At 35.2% G+C, this 20384-nt stretch overlaps 1 protein-coding gene across 1 annotated transcript in view; it reads left to right on the top strand.

The window, feature by feature from the left end:
- kalrnb (kalirin RhoGEF kinase b) overlaps window positions 1-20384 on the top strand; it is a 105035-nt gene that overhangs the window by 26434 nt on the left and 58217 nt on the right. Inside the window, exons 8-15 of the mRNA XM_051112065.1 lie at window positions 1023-1154; window positions 2546-2776; window positions 5211-5333; window positions 5526-5717; window positions 7663-7835; window positions 9897-10071; window positions 11615-11810; window positions 17518-17684. Of these exons, the coding sequence (XP_050968022.1) occupies window positions 1023-1154; window positions 2546-2776; window positions 5211-5333; window positions 5526-5717; window positions 7663-7835; window positions 9897-10071; window positions 11615-11810; window positions 17518-17684 (1389 nt within the window). The remainder of the gene's footprint in view (window positions 1-1022; window positions 1155-2545; window positions 2777-5210; window positions 5334-5525; window positions 5718-7662; window positions 7836-9896; window positions 10072-11614; window positions 11811-17517; window positions 17685-20384) is intronic.

The following is a 20384-nucleotide window of genomic DNA, read 5'->3' on the forward strand; positions in this document are numbered from 1 at the left end:
AGGCGAAGTCCACTTCCAGAACAAAGAGAAGATTTACAGATAATGTACTCACCTTTGTCACCCCTTGTCATCCAAGATGTTCATGTCTTTCTTTCTTCAGTCGTAAAGAAATTTTCAGCAATTTTCTCCATATAGTGGACTTCTATAGTGCCCTGAGTTTGAACTTCTAAAAATGTAGTTTAAATGTGGCTTCAAACAATCCCAAATGCGGTTGTAAATGATCCCAGCTGAGGAAAAAGGGTCTTATCTATAGAATTGGAGTTTTTCGACATACCCTAACTGTCTTGAGCCAGAATACACAGAGTTTAGGCAGTGCAAGATAAGACGAGCGTTTGAGATTAAAAAGTATTTAAATTGTATTTTTTAAATAAAAATAACTGATCGTTTCGCTAGGTAAGACTCTTCTTCCTCGGCTGGGATCGTTTACAACCGCATTTGGCATCGTTTGAAGCCGCATTTAAACTGCATTTTGGAAGTTCAAACTCGGTGCACTTGGCATATCAGTCCATTATGTGGAGAAAAATCCTGAAATGTTTTCCTCAAAAAACATAATTTCTTTACGACAGAAGAAAGAAAGACATGAACATCTTCTTGGATGACAAGCTTTTTGTTCTGGAAGTGGACTTTTCCTTTAATATAAAAGTTGCCAGCTACCACTTTTTATAATCCAACCACTGTTTACTCACTGACGTTATATTTCCTAACTAGTTTGGTCCTTTATTTGATTTATTTGATCCATTTTTAAAATAATTCCTGATTTCCTTTATAAGCAACTGTACTTTAAGCTCCGCTGTCAGCTTCGGTCTGTTTCTTCATTAATAACTCCTTTGTCTAAATGTGCATGCATAGCTTCTTCATGCTTTTGATTTATGACCCCAATTTGTATGATCCTCAGCAACTCTGTTTAATTATATCTGAGCTTGTTTTTAATGAGTGTGTACAACTGTGCACCTCTGTCCTCTCTGGTTTTATTACATGGACCTTTTATGCTGTAAAGTTTAAGAGGGTGTTCTCTCTCTTAGTTTCTGTCCAGCATGGAGGGATGGGTGAAGTCATGCGGTGAAGGCGGCTTGCCGACGGCAACGCAAGAACTTGAGATGGCCATTCACAACCACCAGAATCTGTACGAGCAGGTCACCACGGCATATACAGAGGTGAGCATTTAAGCAGTTGCTCTTTTTAGCCTACAAAGATTTGTTTTGGAGATTTGGAGAAATTTAGCATTACATCACTTGCTCGCCAGTGGATGAGAATGAGAAGAGCTACATTCGGACAACTTTAAAGGCGATTTTCTAGATATTTTGTTTTTTTTGGCATCCTCAGATTCCAGATTTTCAAATAGTCGTATCTCTGCGAAATACTGTCCTACTTGTTGACCACAAAACCAGTCTTAAGAAGCACCGGTATATCTGTAGCAGTAGCCAAAAATACATTTTATGGGTCAAAATGACTGATTTTTCTTTTATGCCAGAAATCATTAGGATATTAAGTAAAGATCATGTTCCATTAAGATATTTTGTAAATTTCCTCAATATTATCTAAATTTCGCAAAATTGACACTTATGACTGGTTTTATGGTCCAGGATCACGTATGTGTCATTAGTCAAATCCTTTGCACATTTGAGCTTGTGAGTATCATATTCCTTCTGGTTCTGACTCATTTTGAGTCAGACATGACCAATTTAGTGAGGTGAGCTTTTAGACTCACTCCTAATGATTCTCTGAATCAGTCTGTTGACTCAAGCTGCACCTGGATCAGTCCCACAAATGAATCACTCAGTATAATTTGTGAATCAATTCTACAGATTCACTGAAAAGAATCAAAATAATAATTTGTTCAGAAATTGAACATGTCTAAAGGTTGTCTCAATTTCTATAGTTTGAAATAATGAGAAGTAAAATGTTTTGTGAGTTGTAGAATAGTAAATTCTGTCATTAATTACTCACCCTCATGTCGTTCCAAAACCATAAGACATTTGTTCATCTTCAGAACACAAATTAAGATATTTTTGATGAAATCCAAGAGTTTTCTCACTCTGCATAGACACGTTCAAGGCCCAGAAAGGTAGTAAGGACATTGTTAAAATGGTACTCTTGTGAACGTGTGTCAAAAACTGGCACAAAAGAGAAGAAATTGTTGAATAAAGTCATTATTTTTGTTTTCTTTGCACACAAAAAAGTATTCTTGTAGCTTCATAAAACTAAGGTTGAACCACTGATGTCACATGGACTATTTTAATGATGTCCTTACTACCTTTCTGGGCCTTGAACGTGTCAGTTGTGTTGCTGTCTATGCAGGGTCAGAAAGCTCTCGAATTTCATTAAAAATATCGTAATTTGTGTTCCGAATTCGAGTGAATTTCTCACAGGTTTGGAACAACATGTGGGTGAGTAATTATTAACAGAATTTCCATTTTTGGGTGAACTATCCCTTTAAAAAGTTACATATTATGCTTATAATGTAGACACTTAAACAGACACTTTAAGTAATAAAGTGCAAAGTAAAAATACTGCTGACTATTGAATGTTATTTTTATGATTGCAGGTCAGTCAGAAAGGAAAGACACTACTAGATGTGTTGCAGAGGCCTCAGCCGCCGGCTGACTCTGGATCTCTGACAGCAGGGGCTGACTACAGTCAGGCGGTGAGAGGGGTTCTGGAAGCGGTCCATGAGGTAGTTCATCAGTATCGCAGACTGGAGGGTCTCCTGCAACACCGCAAGCTCCGACTGCACCAGAGACTTCAGCTGTGTGTGTTCCAACAAGACGTGCAGCAGGTATATGAATTATGTAAATCATGTATAGAACCGCGCAGATATGCATTCAACGCATAAACATGCAACCCTGCATGCACTCACATAAACTATACCCACACAATTCAACATCCCCCAGCTTATCAACCTTTCAGCAGCTGTTTTTAGATATTTACATGTAACGATGTTTCTCCTACGGCAGAACAAATATCAAGTGCAGAGAATATTAGAGGAAGTGACAAGGAAGTGACATGGACTCTGACTCATAGAGCTGACTGAGATTGCCTCAGCATCCTCGAGGGACGGCAGTATTGTGTTTGGCCTCTAGTCAATACCTCCAACAATACACTCTACTTCCTGAGGCCGTCGCCTTCAGGGGCTTTTTGTTGTACCTTCACCGGTTCTCTGTCAGGACCGTGTTGTTCCTTTGATGTGACTGGAATCTTTCCAGGGCCTCCTTAGACAGAAACGAGGCCTACTTGAGCATTGAGCTTGTGCAGTGAACTAAAGAACTTTGACTTCCAACTGACAAAGTTTGTTGAACCTTTAAAAATCCCCTGAACCTCTTTCCAACTATTTAAGCTCTGACTTGCTGTTAGGATGTGTAAAATGTTTCTATAGGAAAGAACCATCACATTCTTTTTTTGTGAAAAAGAAGCACACTTAAGCATACTGTTAGAAAGAATACTTATTATGGAAATAATATACTTGTAAAGAATGCAATGTTTTGGACACTTAACTTTGTGTTATTTGAAAATAAAATGAAATAAATTAAATGGGTTATAGTTTAAATTTATATTAAATGCAGTTAGTTGAACTTAAAGGATAAGTTCACTTCCAGAACAAAAATGTACAGATAATGTACTCACCCCGTTTGTCGTCCAAGATGTTCATGTCTTTCTTTCTTCAGTCATAAAGAAATTATGTTTTTTGACCAAACATTTCAGGAATGTTCTCCATAAAGTGGATTTCTATGGTGCCTGTGAGTTTAAACTTCAAAAATGAAGTTTAAATGCAGCTTCAAAGGGCTCTAGAGGGAAGGGTCTTATCTAGCGAAACGATCAGTTACTTTTTAAAAAAATAAAAATGTATATACTTTTAAACCTCAAATGCTCGCCTTGTCTTCCTCCAGCTGTTTTACCTTTTTTTTGTAAAGGGTGTTTGACCCTCCTTGCAATACTGGGTCGGTACATCTGCAGCGATGTAGGACGATTTTGAAGTTGGAGAAGAAAATGAGATGGAAGTTTTTCGACCTACCGTATCTGTCTTAAACTGGAATACACAGAGTTCACACAGAACTAGACAAGACGAGCATTTGAGGTTACAAAGTATATAAATTGTAAATATTTTTGAAAATACATGATCGTTTTGCTAGATAAGACCCTTCTTTCTCGGCTGGGATCATTTAGACCCATTTGAAGCTGCATTGAAACTACATTTTGGAAGTTCAAACTTGCGGGCACCGTAGAAGTCTGTAGTAGACTATAATAAGTCTAGGTTCATCCAAACATGAAATTTATATCATAATTCATTTTCCCTCAAGCTGTTCCAAACCTGTATGAGTTTCTTTCTTCTGCTGAACACAAAAGAAGATATTTATAAGAATGTGGGTAACCAGACAGTTGCTGGTCCCCATTGACTTCCATAGTTCCAACATTATGCAAAATAACTTCTTTTATGTTTCTTAGAAGAAAGAAACTCTTCTAGGAACAACTTAAGGGTGAGTAAAATATGACAGAATTTTCATTTTTGGGTGAGCTATCCCTTTAAGTACATCTTTGCATATCATAATTACTAATATTGTCTTTGAAATATGATTAACCATACTGATAAATGACATTTTCTATTGAAACTTGCATTTAAATATATTGATAATTGTGCATTTTTAATCATGAACATGTAGGTTATTACATTTAAAATTCATTAACTTTGTATTAACGAAAACTTTTAATTTCCCTGTATTACTAAGGGTACTTTTAAAAAATGTGTTTGTGTGTATATATATATATATATATACACACACACACGTTTGTTTTTGTGAATTGTGGGGACTTTCCATAGACTTCTATAGTTTTTATACTGACCAAACGATATTGTCTATCCCCTAACCCAACCCTAACCCTAAACCTACCCCTTACAGAAAACATGTTTGCATCGTTACACTTTAAGATAAACATCATTTACTATTTTTAATCATTTTTTTACATTGTGGGGACCACAGGCCGGTCCCCACAATGTCAAACATTTCAGGTTTTACTATCCTTGTGGGGACATTTGGTCCAATTTTAAGATTCAAATTACACTACAATTGCACATGTAATACAAATAAGCCCAATTCTTTTTCACAAGGAAGATCTGAAGAGATCTTACTGTTAACTTTTAATCAGAAAAGTTCCTTTAAATTTGAAGTAAACAATCCAGTAATGATATATGTGTGTATATATGTGCATGTGCTCAGGTCTTGGACTGGATTGAAAACCATGGAGAGGCCTTCCTCAGTAAACACACAGGAGTTGGAAAATCTGTACACAGAGCACGAGCACTTCAAAAACGACATGATGACTTCCAGGAGGTGGCACAGGTTGGAACCAGATCGGTTTATGTTGTGTTTGTCTGTGTATTTTTCGCTTGTTGAGAGAGGAGCAAATGAGCAGTAGCAGTGATATCATCCATCTTCCTGTTGAGTTTCCTGGTAATATTCAAGGAAGATGTTTTTAATATACTTCTTAATATACTTCTCTCTCACACTCGCTTTCTCTCTCCTTCACTCCAGAACACTTATACTAATGCGGATAAGCTTTTGGAGGCAGCGGAGCAGCTGGCTCAGACGGGAGAGTGTGATCCAGAAGAGATTTACGCTGCCGCCCATCACCTGGAGGTCAGAGTTCAAGAGTTTGTGCGGAGGGTGGAGCAGAGGAAACTACTGCTGGATATCTCAGTGTCTTTTCACACCCATACTAAAGAGGTAGTGCGCACACACACTAACACACTAGTGATTCTCAAATAGTTTTAATATAATATAATCAATAGTTTATAGTTTTTGTCTCTGTTCATGCGTGAGAGATTTTTTTTAGTAGCTCTCAACTTAACTTACTGACTTACTGACAGCACAAATTAAAAACTAAACTGAATGGACAACTTTTTAAAGTTTTTTAAAGTCTGTTTAAACAACTTCTTAAGAAAATTGTATTTCGAACTGTAAAGAAGTAGAGAAGTTTTCAAAAAACTTCCTACAACACTCTAGAAACAACCTAACAAGCCTAATAATCACATAGCAACAACCCTAGCAGCTGTTAACATTTGGATCCATTCAGAATTACTAAACTATTGACCCTCACATACTCTAAACATGCTTCTGTAGCCAGCATCCAGTATTGGAGCCAGACCACAAAAACAGTCATATGGGTCCATTTTTTTGATGTATGGCTTGTTATGATAGGACCATATTTGGCCGAGATACAACTATTTGAAAATCTGAGGGTGCAAAAAATCAAAATATTGAAAAAATCGCCTTTAAAGTTGTCCAAATGAAGTTCTGAGCAATGCATATTACTAATCAAAAATTACGTTTTGATATATTTACAGTAGGAAATTTACAAAATATCTTCATGGAACATGATCTTTACTTAATATCCTAATGATTTTTGGCTTAAAAGAAAAATCAATAAATTTGACCCATCTGATGTATTTTTGGCTATAGCTACAAATATACCCGTGCAACATAAGACTGGTGTTGTGGCCCAGGGTCACAAATGTCTATCGTATAGAGTATCTCACGTAAATACAGTCAATTATGGCTTAAGGAGACGGCATTCCCAATTAAATACCTATCTGTGTCATGTCAACCAACGAAAGATGTTAAATAAATGTATTTAAACCTACTGTAGCTACTAATTTGTATCTCTACCCAAAAATGAAAATTGTCATCATTTATTCCAGATTTTCCAAATTCAGTCCTTGATTCAAAAGCTTAATTAATTTGGTCTAAAGAGAAAAGAATTAATGACTATTTTAGTTTGAGGGCTCCATATAAAATAGCTAGTAAAATAGATGTTGGTAACTGCAGTTTGACTAAAAGTAATAACTAAAAGTTGACAAAAGTGCAATGACTTTTCATCGACTCAACCTATGAAAGACTCAAATGACTAAAATGTGACTAAGACTATTAAGCATTTTCATCTCAAGATAAAGACTAATTGACTTATTGCATATCAATAGTAACAAACTTGCACATGCCTAATGTATGACTGATTACAGTCGTCATCTATCAAAACTTTACTAGTGTGACACTGGTTTGCTTTACCCAGCTGAGAGCTGTAGTTTGTGTATCATATGCTCATGCAGCGGTTGGGTGTTTTGAGCATCCGTTCAGTCTGTATTTCACACCACACGATGAGAAACGGCTTGGGCTGCTCCAAAACAATTACAGAATATGAGAGAGATCTCCATGTTGAAAAAAACAGCATATGCTGGTTAGGTGTGTTTTGAAGCATGGTAGATGGTTTGAGCTGGTTTAAGCTGGTCCTTAGTTGGTCTTGAGCTAGTTTAAAATGGTCCTGAGCTGGTTATAAGCTGGTCCTGAGCAGAATCTAGTTGTATCAGTACATCATAAATAGAATGAGTCATTAGTTTACTGTTGGGGATTTGCCATGCTGCACTGCATCCAGCTTAGACGTAATAATAATACGATTATAATGGGTTCTTTAATTAATAATTTAATAATAATAAATAATACTCTTTTGTCGCCGCACTCATGTCCAGAGTAGACATGGTGTGACAAATACCCAGAAGTGTAGAGCTGCCTAGTAATCACTCGTAACATCATCTAAACTGCAAAGGAACAGCTGATAAACGGCCTTGCAACCACATTTCTGTCTGTCTGACTCATGTGTCTCTCCGTCTGTCTGTAGCTGTGGTCGTGGATGGAAGACTTGCAGAAGACTCTTGTGGAGCCGGTGGTGAACTCTGAGTCTGTGGATGCTGTTCAGGAGCTGATCAGACAGTTTCAGCAGCAGCAGAGCAGCACTCTGGATGCTACACTCAATGTCATCAAAGAAGGGGAGGAGCTTATTCAGCACCTGCGGTGAGGTTGACAGCACGCTCCTGTTGTACAGTATTTGATCATAACCAGCAGTGGATGAAGTACAAAAATCAATAATTTGAGTACTTGATATCCTTATTTGAGTACTTACCCATATAAAATATTACTCCAGTAAAAGTATTACATACACCTTTTCAATTATACTTGTGTAAAAGTATTAGATTTTTGACATACTTAAAGGGATAGTTTACTCAATAATGAAAATTCTGTCACTAATTACTCACCCTCATGTCGTTCCAAACTCATAAGACCTTTGTTCATCTTAAAAGACAGAAAAATAAGATATTTTTAATGAAATCCGAGAGGTTTCTGACCCTACACAAACAGCAACACAACTGACACGTTCAAGGCCAAGAAAGGTAGTAAGGACAACGTTAAAATAGTCCATGTGACATCAGTGGTTCAACTGTAATGTTATGAAGCTATGAGAATACTTTTTGTGTGCAAAGAAAATAAAAATAAAGGCATTATTCAACAATTTCTTCTCTTCCGTGTCAGTCTTGAAGAATTTGTTGAATAAAGTTGTTGTTTTTGTTTTCTTTCATTCTTTTTCAGTCTCGTAGCTTTATAAAATTGACGTTGAACAGCTGATGCCTAGGGCTGTTCAATTCCGGGATTTCTGGAATCGAGTTTGATGGGATTTGATTCCAAGAATTGATTTCTCGCTGTTGTTTTTGATTCTTTTTTGATTCTTGTTTTTTAGATTGGAGGAACCTAATTTTGCCATGACTGCAGGATATAAAGGTCGTAGAAAGCAGCCTTCTCATAATATGAAGCTTTATTTGTAAAAATTAACGCCCAATTCCCAGTGCCTTGGGAATTGAGGAATCAATTCTTTTTGGAATCGATTCCCAGCCCTGTTGATGTCACATGTACTATTTTAACAATGTCTTTACTACCTTTCTGGGCCTTGAATGTGTCAATTTCATTGCTGTCTATGCAGGGTTTAGAAAGCTCTCCAATTTTATCAAAATATCTTAATTTATGTTCCAAAGATTTTTCATTTTTGTGTGAACTATCCCTTTAAAGGGGTCATCAGATGCCCATTTTCCACAAGTTGAAATGATTGTTTAGGGTTTTAATGAAAAGTCTATAATATACTTTGGTTAAAATTCTCAATAGTAGTGTAAAACAACACCATTGGTACCTTGCCAAAATCAGCTCTGCAAAAATAATCCTGTTCTGGTTGAGGGTGCTTTAAATGCAAATGAGCTCTTATCACCACGCCCCTCTCTTCTCTCTGTGGAGTGACAAGCCTGTTTACTTTAGCCGCATTTAGCTGCTAAACTTGCTAACTAGCACATTATTAGGAAAGACGATCGCAAAGATTCATAAAAAAACCCTTATACTCACTGAGTGGCTCGATTTGAAAAAGGGAATATTATTTTTACAGATTAATTAAAAACCACTGCAGGGGTTTTATCATTATGGGGTAGGTTTGTACATACACTGCCAACACACATTAATGTTCAAACAACATGTAAAAATCAACTTAGCATCCGATGACCACTTTAACAGGTTCATTGAAAAGAATCAGCTCGTTCACAAATTGGACGCTGCTATCGCATCTCGGAGCGGGAGACAATTTCTCCTTTTCAAAATAATTAGGAACGACATGTTTTTAAGAAACGTATTGGAGTAAAAAGTAAGTTTCTTAAAATAAAAATACTTGAAAAATATACTTAAGCACAGTAACAAGGCAAAAATACTTACATTACTTTCCACCCCTGAGCATAAACCAACTATTTTCACATCTTCCATTCTAGAAGTTACCAATTTCTTCCCATGATGCTTACAACAGTCTTGGAAACGTAACAAACTACTGAAGTACAGGATTTAGATCCAAATCTGTTAACCACAAGACCACAGCTCCAACAGTTTTCAGTTTGCAGATCAATTTTAATAATCTTCTTTTCAGATTACTCTTGAACAAGTTCTTTCATGTTATGTCATGCTGATATACTGGTTCTGAATTAACATGCCCTCTATTGATATTGATTTGCTCTTGGATGTGTTGGCGTGGGTTTGTGTTCGTTCAAACAGGGACTCAGCGTTGGCCTGTAATAAGCTGCCTCATGCCAGCTCCGTGGCTCATATCGAGGGTGTTCTTCAGCAGTTGGATGAGGCTCAGGCTCATATGGAGGAGCTTTTCCATGAGCGCAGGATCAAACTGGACATCTTCCTGCAGCTCCGTATATTTGAACAGTATGCCTTGGAGGTGTGTGTGTGTGTGTGTGTGTGTTTGATGGCCTGAACCCAAATCATTATCAGCGTAATTTTATTTGAACAGATGTGCTTCTGTTCTGTCTGTTTGCATATGTGCATGTTTGTGTATTATGAACAATTGAATGTTTTCATTTGTAAATCAGTATTGAGGAGTGTTGTTTGTTTTACTGTATACATTTTATCTCATAGTTCATTCCCGAATTCTGTCACCATCTTAGTGGCTTGCGCTCCTCTGTGAAAAACAAATGTGAATTTTTGAAGAATAAAATGCATACTCTTTTCAGTGTGATGAAAGAGAGAAAAAAGCAAAACATGCACCAGAAAAGTCTGTGACAGGCAAACCAGCATTTAGATTTTATCCATTGATTATTCTTGCCTCCAGTGCAGTGTTATTTTACTATTACTTTTTTTACTATTTTAAAAAAATTATTAAAAAATTATTAAAAAAAAATAAAAATATTTTTGTAATATATATTTTTTATTTATTAACATTTATTAATATTTTGAATTTGCTTTTTATATTTTTAGTTTTCACTTTAATTTGAGTTTAAGTTTTAGTAATTTAATAATTTGTATTACTTTGTGGGTTATTTTATATTTCTATTTAGCTTCAATATATTTTTATTTTTGTTTTAGTAATTTTAGTTCTTTAACTTAAATTTATTTAAGTAAGTTGCTAAGGTAGCATTTCTTTTTTTCATTTTTATTTTATTATTATTATAATTTTTTTTATTTACCTAAAACTTTATAGAATTTTAATCATTTTAGTTTTATTTACTAATAACAAAACTGTGACAACTCCAGTGAGTTGTTAACAGCTGCAACCAGATTGGTGAATGAATGAGTTGAACTGGACCAGTCTGATTTATGAGCAAATCATTGAAAAGATCTGACTCAATAAAATGATTTGTTCACAAATTAGCCATCACTACTCTCATGGATGTCAAAATTTCTGGCAGTTAGTTACTTAAAGAGATAGTTCACCCAAATATGAAAATTACCCCATGATTTATTCACCCTCAAGCCATCCTAGATGTAAATGACTTTCCTCAGACAAATACATTCTGAGTTATATTAAATAATATTCTGGCTCTTCTAAACTTTATAATGGTAGTGAATGGGTGTTGAGATTTTGAAGCCCAATAAAGTGCATCATAAAAAGTACTCCACATGGCTCCGGGTGGCTAATAAAGGCCTTCTGAAGCGAATCGATGCATTCGTATCAGAAAAACATCCATAAAAATATTCACTTTTTATGTTTTGGAATGGATCCACTTTATTGAACTTTAAAATCTCAACAGCTGTTTACTGCCATTATAAAGCTTGAAAGAGCCAGGACTTTTTTTTACATGACTCTAACTTAGTTTAAATTCTGCTCACTGATCTTACACACCATGAATGATATTGCTTCAAACTGCTTTTATGATATTTTAATGGTGTTTTTTTTTCTCAAATCTATTTTTCATTATATGCAACGATTTAATCTGTTTTATTAATATGAGTGTAAACCAGCAATATATCTATCTCTTCCATAGGTGATGGGTGAGCTGGATGCATGGAAACAGGATCTGATGCGACAGGCATCTGATTTCAACACAGAGGAACTCACGTTGGCTGAACAGAGATTACACAGACACACTGAGCGCAAACTCGCCATGAACAACATGACCTACGAGGTTATACAGCAGGGACAGGATCTTCACCAGTACATCATGGAGGTCCAGGCTTCAGGTGAGGAGCTGGTCGGAGATGTAGAGACAGAGTGAAGGACACAGGAAGGGTATAAGAGAGTGTCATAGTTTCATACTACAGTTGTAGGGTTGTGCTGAATCAGTGTGTTAAAGATTTTGGTATTTGTTGGCAGTTGTTGCTGTGTGGTATCGCTATTGGTGTTGATTTTCATGCTTGGTTCATGGCAATGTTTATTTTGCATCTGTCGGGGTCATGGAATTAATATCACAATATTCATGGATTTGCATAGAGAATGTAAAGACATTGTGGAAAATCATTGAATAGATATACACTTAAGAAGTCAGTGTATTGTTTATTTCCATGTAATTGAGCATAAGCCTATCGCAAGCTTACAGTCCACAGGAATCCATATTGTCTGCAGTAGACAAAAGGCCCTTCACACAGAACACATTCTTCTATTCCTTTCACAACACCCATGTGTTCTGTGTCATTTTGTGCTGTCTGTTTTCTGTAAGTGTGGATTACTGAGCTGCATTGCATGTGGATTCACAAAAACATGAAGTTAGTGAAACAAGATGAGAGTAAAATCCCTTATACTGGGGTCAGGGGCAATGTTATTTTAGCATTAACTGATTTAGTATAATTGATCCGGCTTACTGTTTTTGAAAACCAGACTATGAAAACCACCAAAAATCCCATAGACTTTCATTGAGGGGGTCAAAACTTTTGTACAGTAAGACTTATAGAGTGTTTAAGCTGTCTTAACTAGCACTAGCAAGGCTTAGACAACATGCTATCAAAAACATACTTACATGTTAGCAATGTGCTAATCTTGCTAACAACATGCTAATCATGCTAAACAAATATACCAACAACATGCTATTCAAAATAAAAGCATACTAGCAACATGCTATCAACATGGTAACAACATTCTAAACATGCTAGCCACACCTTAATCATGTTAGAAACATCCTAATAACAATAATGCTGAAAACAAAATAGAAACATGGCAACAAAATGCTAATAATGCAGAAAACATGCTAGCAACATGTTAATCATGTTAAAAACATGTTAACAACATGCTAATCATGCTAAAACATGCTAATTATACTAGAAACATGCTAACAACATGTTAGCAACCTGATTAACATCCTGGCAACATGCTAATCATCCTAAAACATGCTAACAACATTCTAATCATGCTAACAACATGTTCCATTATGTTAGCAATGTGCTTAATCATGCTAGCAACATGCAGTCACCATATATCTAATCAATCTATATAAACTTTAAAATTTCAAGCTTTTACATCTGCTTCAAAGGCTTTTTCAAGCCAACTTCAAAGTTTGTTTGCGAACTTTAGTTGTTATTTTACTATCGTGGTATTTAATTTATTTTGTTTTGAATGATCTTTTATTATTATAATTTGAGTTTTCATTTTAATTTTTGTAATTTTGTTTGCTTTTGTCATTATTATTAGGTTTTTTTTTTTAATATTTCTATATAGCTTTTCATTTATATTTACGGTAGGGCTACCAAGAAATTAAAAATGTTAATATAATGTGCAGATTAATTCATCAAATTACTTTAGATATATTTACAGATTGATTATTGCAACTCAGAGGTGGAATGAATGCATTCACACTGCAATTACAATTGCATAATTAATGCCATGAGATTAATGTATTTTAATTAGGTTTCAAAGAAATAGTTGACACAAAAACTAAAATTCTGTGATCATTTACTCGCCCTCTTATCATTTCAAACCTGTATGACTTACCTTCTTCTGTGGAGATTTAAACAAGGTAATTTGAGAAATGTCTTTATAAAGTGGAAGTCAATGGTGATGAAAACAATTTAGTTGCCAGTATATCGTCTTTTATGTTCCACAAAAGAAAGTCGCACAAGTTTTATATTAATATTAATATTTATAATGTATATTTAATACAATTTATGGACTTCATCTTACATGTACAGATGATTTTATTGCTGACCTGCTGTCCTTTTCTGTCTATTTTTTGTGCAAATGCCAGCGTGCTTCTCTTTTATTCTAAGCGCCGTGTCTCTCACTCCATGTGATGAAAACATCATTTATTTATTTACCAGTAGCAAGCCCTTTAAATCAACTCTTTTTGGGGGTAATGTGAACATTATACATCTAACATCCAACTTTACAATGATTGTTGTTTTTCTGTTTATTGGTTCAACGTGAACTAGCCTTTACAGCAGTAAGACGCTTACTAATGTCTGCTGTAGCGGCCAGTGAGAGATGGAAAGAACGCAGGAGTGATGATGAGTTAGTGTTTGGTGGAGAGATAAAAGAGTGTGAATCAGTCATCGCTTCACTCCTCCGTGCTCTGTTGCATTTTATTGACAGTTACCACGGACACAACAGCAAAAACCTGCTGCCCACATTATGGGCTGTCTCAGATACGTGTGATGAAAGATGAAGAGAGAGAAGCGGAGGATTGGGTGGGAAAGATAAGGATGGAAAATGTGTGCATGACAGCAAGTGAAGGTGAAATGGATTGGAAGGAGCGGAGGAGCTCCATACAGCTCTGGGATCTCTCGTACTATTAACTCTGTGTGCAGGGGTGAGGTTGCTATGGAAACCCCCCCTTTACATCCCCTATACCAAGGTTTCCATGGTGACGGGGCCTTCGCTCGTCACTTTGGGGTTGCCTCTGACACACTCCGTCGCTCGCTTTTGGGTTGCCGCGAGGAGGCTCGGGATACTGCAGAGGCCATCCTGTCACTCGCACATCACGTTCCCATGGGAACCGACTCCTGTGGCCCACTGTGAGGTTGTCATGGAGACAGCCCACGGGCAGGTAGCTGAGGATAAGTGGGGTGATGTAAGGGTTAGTGGAAGGAGGTTAAAACGCCCTGTGTTGTATCTGAGGAGGGGTGCGTTTATCAGACAAACGCCGGTTGTCTGTCACACGCTAATGCAGTTACAGACACGTGAAGGCACATATGATGGATGCCGCTCGGCTGGCCAGCTGGGACGTTTCATCACACGTTTACCTGTCTGACACGTTCCCCGCTTACATGCCATGATAACTGCTCTATGAGACCACAGCAGAAATGGAGACCTTTAGATGAGGTTCATAGCACAGTGACCCCTGCTGGATGGAGAAAAAAAAACTCACTGGGATAATCTATAGTCATCTCAGTTCTTTTTAATTTTCTGATAATAACCTTACACTAACAGTTAAATGTAAATTGTGTATTTTATAAAGCTTTAATGTATGACATACAGAGTTTGGAATAATTAAGATTTTTTAATGTTGTAGAAAGAAAACGCTCAAGCTCACCAAGGCTGCGTTTATTTGATCAAAAATAGAGTAAAAACTGTTGCGTTGTGAAATATTATCACAATTTAAAATAACTGTTTTTAATATATGTGACCCTGGACCACAAAACCCTGGACTTAATTCACACGGGTGTATTTGTAGCAATAGGCAACAATACATTGTATGGGTCAAAATTATTGATTTTTCTATTATGCCAAAAAGGATATTAGATATTTTGTAAATTTCCTACCATAAATATATCAAAACGTATTTTTTTGATTAATGATGTGCATTGCTAAGTACTTCATTTGGACATATTTAAAGGTGATTTTCTCAATATTTCGGATTTTTTTGCACCCTCAGATTCCAGATTTTCAAATAGTTGTATCTCAGCAAATATTGTCCTATCATAACAAACCATTCATCAACGGAAAGCTTATTTAATCAGCTTTCAGGTCTTGCATGAATCTCAATTGCAAAAAAAACGACCCTTTTCATGGTCCAGGGTCACATATTTTAAAATGTAATTTATTCCTCTGATGCAAAGAAAATTTCAGCATCTCTTCAGTGTCACATGATTCTTTAGAAATCATTCTAATACGCTGATTCATTTCTTTTTATTATTAATGTTGAAAACAGATTTTTTTTCCCTTTTCATATTTTGGTGGAAACCAAAACACTACCATTCAGAAGTTTAAAAAAATATATTAAAAAAAGATGAAAAATTCAAATTATAAATTATAAAAAATTATATTAATTATAGGTTACAAAAAGATCAGTCAATACTTTTATTCAGCAAGGATGCATTAAATTGATCAAAAGTGACAGTAAAAGCTTTTATAATATTACAAAACATTTCTATTTAAAATCAGTAATCGTATTCATTGAATATTCATTGTTTTCTGGTTATCAAACAATCGTGGTTTACACAAAAAATAAATAAATAAATAAATAAACAAAACATTAATGATAACAAGAACTATTATTAATAACTGAGCACCAAATCAGCATATTAAAATGATTTCTTAAGACTGGCGTAATGGCTGCTGAAGATTAAGTTTTGCCCTCACAAGAATAAATTACATTTTAAAATATATTAAAAAAACAGTTATTTTGATTTGTAATCATTTTTGTCAATATTACCATATTTTTGATCAAATATAGGCTCTTATCTATATTATAATCATCTAATTTCTTTCAAAATCTTGACTGGAATATCAAGTTCAGCTATCTTGGTTTATTCTGCCAAAACAGTGTAAACTCTATGTCTTTTTAGCGGAAAACGTTGATTAGTTGGATAAGCATCCCGACAGCTCATCCAGTGGTCTGTCATGATATGTTTGGGGAGGGACTGTTTGACTAACACATGGCTGACCTCAGTGTTGCCAAGTTCATGGTTTTCCTGTGGAATTGAGAACTGTTGCCACGGATTGTTTTTCATATCCACGGGTTGAATGCGAATGCATATCCCTGGAATGCGAATTGTAATAGGGGTAACCTGGCAAAAACATGTATTTTACCTCTGTAACATGATCGGGCTAGTTTTGGGCCAGTTTTAAGTAGCAATTGGGCGGGTTTTGTTCTGAAATGCTGGCAACCCTGGCCGGCCTAGAGATTGTTCAAGATACCTGTGTAAAATGTATTATTGTTCTGCATTTTTTTTTTCTTAAACTTGTGGCACAGAAATTGCATTAGATTTAAATTGCATGCCTAATATTATGTATGTTTGTGACCCTGGACCACAAAACCAGTCCTAAGGGTCAATTTTTCTAAATTTAAATTTATACAACATTTGAAAGCTAACTAAGCTTTCTATTGATGTATGGTTTGTTAGAACAGGACAATATTTGGCAAAGATGCAACAATTTGAACATCTGGAATTTGAGAGTGTGCAAAAAGAAAAAATCAAAATACTGAGAAAATCACCTTTAAAGTTGTCCAAATGAAGTTTTTAGCAGTGCATATTACTAATCAAAAATTACGTTTTGATATATTTACAGTAGGAACTTTACAAAATATCTTCATGGAACATGATCTTTACTTAATATCCTAATGATTTTTGGCATAAAAGAAAGATTGATCATTTTGATCCCATACAATGTATTGTAGGCTATTGCTGCAAATGTACCCGTGCGACTTATGACTAGTTTTGTGGTCCAGGGTCACATTTTACAAAGTAAAACACTTCATATAACGAAGATGAATAAAGTATGTTATGATAAAGATTAAAATGATATACTGTTCATACAGAATACGAACAGCATTTGGACACTTTCAGGTTGTCAAATGTTTGTATAGCATGATATTTCATTAAAGTAGCATCATTTGTTTATATATGCTACTTGGATTGATATTTTATTATATAGGCAGTGAAAATGATATACTTGGACCAGTGTAAAAACGTGTAAATGTGTACATGCGTTTTAATTCTTAAAACCTGTGTTTTTTAGGTATGGAAATTACTGGAGAAAAAGATGTTGACTTGGCGGCAAAAGTTCAAGAGCTGCTGGAGTTCTTGAATGAAAAACAGCATGAGCTGGAAGTGAGCGCAGAACACACGCACAAACGTCTGGAGCAGTGCCTTCAGCTACGGCACCTGCAGGCCGAGGTCAAACAGGTGTGTGTTGAAAATCATTTGCTACATCTAAGCTCATGGTCCCATTTAGGGACTCCAAAATTACACTCATCATAATGTCATGAGGAACTCTTAACTTCTGCACTCAGGAAAAGAGCCTGTGCTCTACTGCCGTCCAAGATTCTGACTGATGCCATTAGCCTTGAGTACAAGTGCCCAGCTAATTGCTTTTATCTTTGACACTTTGAGCACACACACACACACACACACACACACTGTCGCTCATAACAGTGCGTGGGTGCAGACTTCAGCCCAGCATTTCAGAAAAATGAATCACTCAATTCACTTGAACTGTTTCATAGACAATCACTGCTTTCTTATTGGCAGTACTGTGAGCGTCACCTCGGGACATCTCTGCTTTATCTTTGTTCTTTAAGTATTTGTATTGTATCTTGTTTCTATATGTACTTTCTACATACTCAATTTGGTAAGAAAATGAATGTAAATGTAGGCAGGGTGTTATATAACGTGAGAAGGGGAATCCCTTCAGCTCTGCTTTAATGTTTCTGCACATTTCACGGATTCTTAAGACGTGGAACGAAATGTCGAACAGTTTTACCTGCCATTAATTTTGAAAATGGCAACATTTTCACTTTAATTGAGATAAGCAGAGATGATAACAGAATGTTTATTAAACAACTGCATTATTTAATCTTATTTAATGACCTCAGAACATGAATAAATAATGTCAATAAGGTAAAATCATAATTAAAGTATATGTTTATATATACTAACTTCGGGAAGAATTTTTGATGTTTTAGGCAAGTCTTTTATGCTCACCAAGGCTGCATTTATTTGATCAAAAATACAATAAAAACAGTAATATTATGCACTGTTATGAAAGCTATGTATTTCAAAAAATATTATTTAAGATGGCAAAGCAACATTTTCAGAACTGATTATTCAGTTCTTCAGAAATCATTCTAATATGCTGATTGGGTGCTTAAGAAACATTTTTTTAATGTTACCAATGTTGATATATATGTAATATATACATAATGTTGATGTATGTTGATGCTCAGTCGCTATAAAATAATTCAACATAATAATGTGAATTTGTTCAAATATCTCGCAACTCTCTATTTGATCTGACACATCCCGTAGCAAACTCCACTGTCTATTGTTATAAATAAATAAATAAATCAATCATAAATCTTAAAATAAACACATTTTTATATTTATTTTTATATTTATTTAATATATTTTTCTATGGTCTTTGGACCACAAAAACAGTCATAAGTAGCACGAGTATGGGTCAAAATGATCAATTTTTCTTTTATGCCAAAAATCCTTAGGGTATTAAGTAAAGATCATGTTTCAGGAAGATATTTTGTAAATTTCCTACCATAAATTTATCAAAACTTAATTTTTTATTAGTATTATGCATTGCTAAGAACATTTTTGTCTACATTTGCACAACTTCTCATATTTAGATTTTTTTTCCACCCTCAGATTCCAGATTTTCAAATAGTTGTATCTCAGCCAGATATTGTCATATCCTAACAAACCATACATCAATGATGGAAAGCTTATTTGTTCAGCTTTCAGATGATGTATAAATCTTAAATAAAAAAAAAACTAACCTTATGACTGGTTTTGTGGTCCAGGGTCACATATTTAAATAAATGAAAGAACAAGTAAATGTAAAAAATACAGAAAATAATACATAAAGAAAAAAAATTAAATTACAAATATTACAGATGAACTATATTTATTTTTCTCAATTTATTGATTTCTTTATTTTCCTTACTTTGTTTGGTTGTTTATTTATTCATTTTTAATTTTTGCAGGTTTGGTCCATTATATCATACAGTCTTGAATGCTAGATTTGCAATTATTAATTATTTTTTTTTTTATAATTCAACTTTTTTATTGTTCAACAGTCAAAACTTCATACATTGTCACAGTATTCAATATTCCCCTTCCCAATCAGTCACCATCAATAAAACAAAACAAAAATAAAAGTACATGGAAATTAAACAGTGGGGGTCCTGATCATTACACCATTTTTATACGCTGCCAAAAGTTATCCCATGCTTTCTTAATTCCTCCCTCATTTTGCAGTCTTCCCAACATGCATTCATATGACGCAATTTCAATCATCCCATCAGTCCAATCTTTTAAATCAGGGGTTTTGGGGCATTTCCAATTTCGTAAAATCATCCTGGCAGCTGTGATGCAACCAGTCTTAATAAGGGTAAATGTGTGTTTTTCTACATTAGGTACAACTGATTTATCTCCAAGAAGGCATAATTGTGGTTCTACAGGTATATTAAAGCCCAAACCCTCTTCAAGTATTCTCACAATTTTATGCCAGAATTGCTGAACAAAGGAGCATTCCCAAATCATATGTAAATAAGTGCCCTCTTCTTCCTTACATTTCCAACATAGACTATTTCCAGCTATCCCCATCCTGTAAAGTCTAGATGGTGTATAATAATATCTATGTACTATTTTGTAATGGATGAATTTCCCCCTTGCTTCCCTTATGTTCTTACCCACATTAGCTAGGATATTTAGCCAGTCATTATCATGAATATTGATCCCCAAATCCTTCTGCCATATTGTTTTCAAGTTATTACAGGTATCTGCATTTACATTGAGCATTAATTTATAACACATAGAAGCCGTTTGGGTTTCACAGGGTAACTTAAGATAGGCATACACAGGGTTATCACTTGC

This window comes from Labeo rohita, chromosome 6 (assembly GCF_022985175.1).
Source record: "Labeo rohita strain BAU-BD-2019 chromosome 6, IGBB_LRoh.1.0, whole genome shotgun sequence".
In the NCBI taxonomy this organism is placed as follows: domain Eukaryota; kingdom Metazoa; phylum Chordata; class Actinopteri; order Cypriniformes; family Cyprinidae; genus Labeo; species Labeo rohita.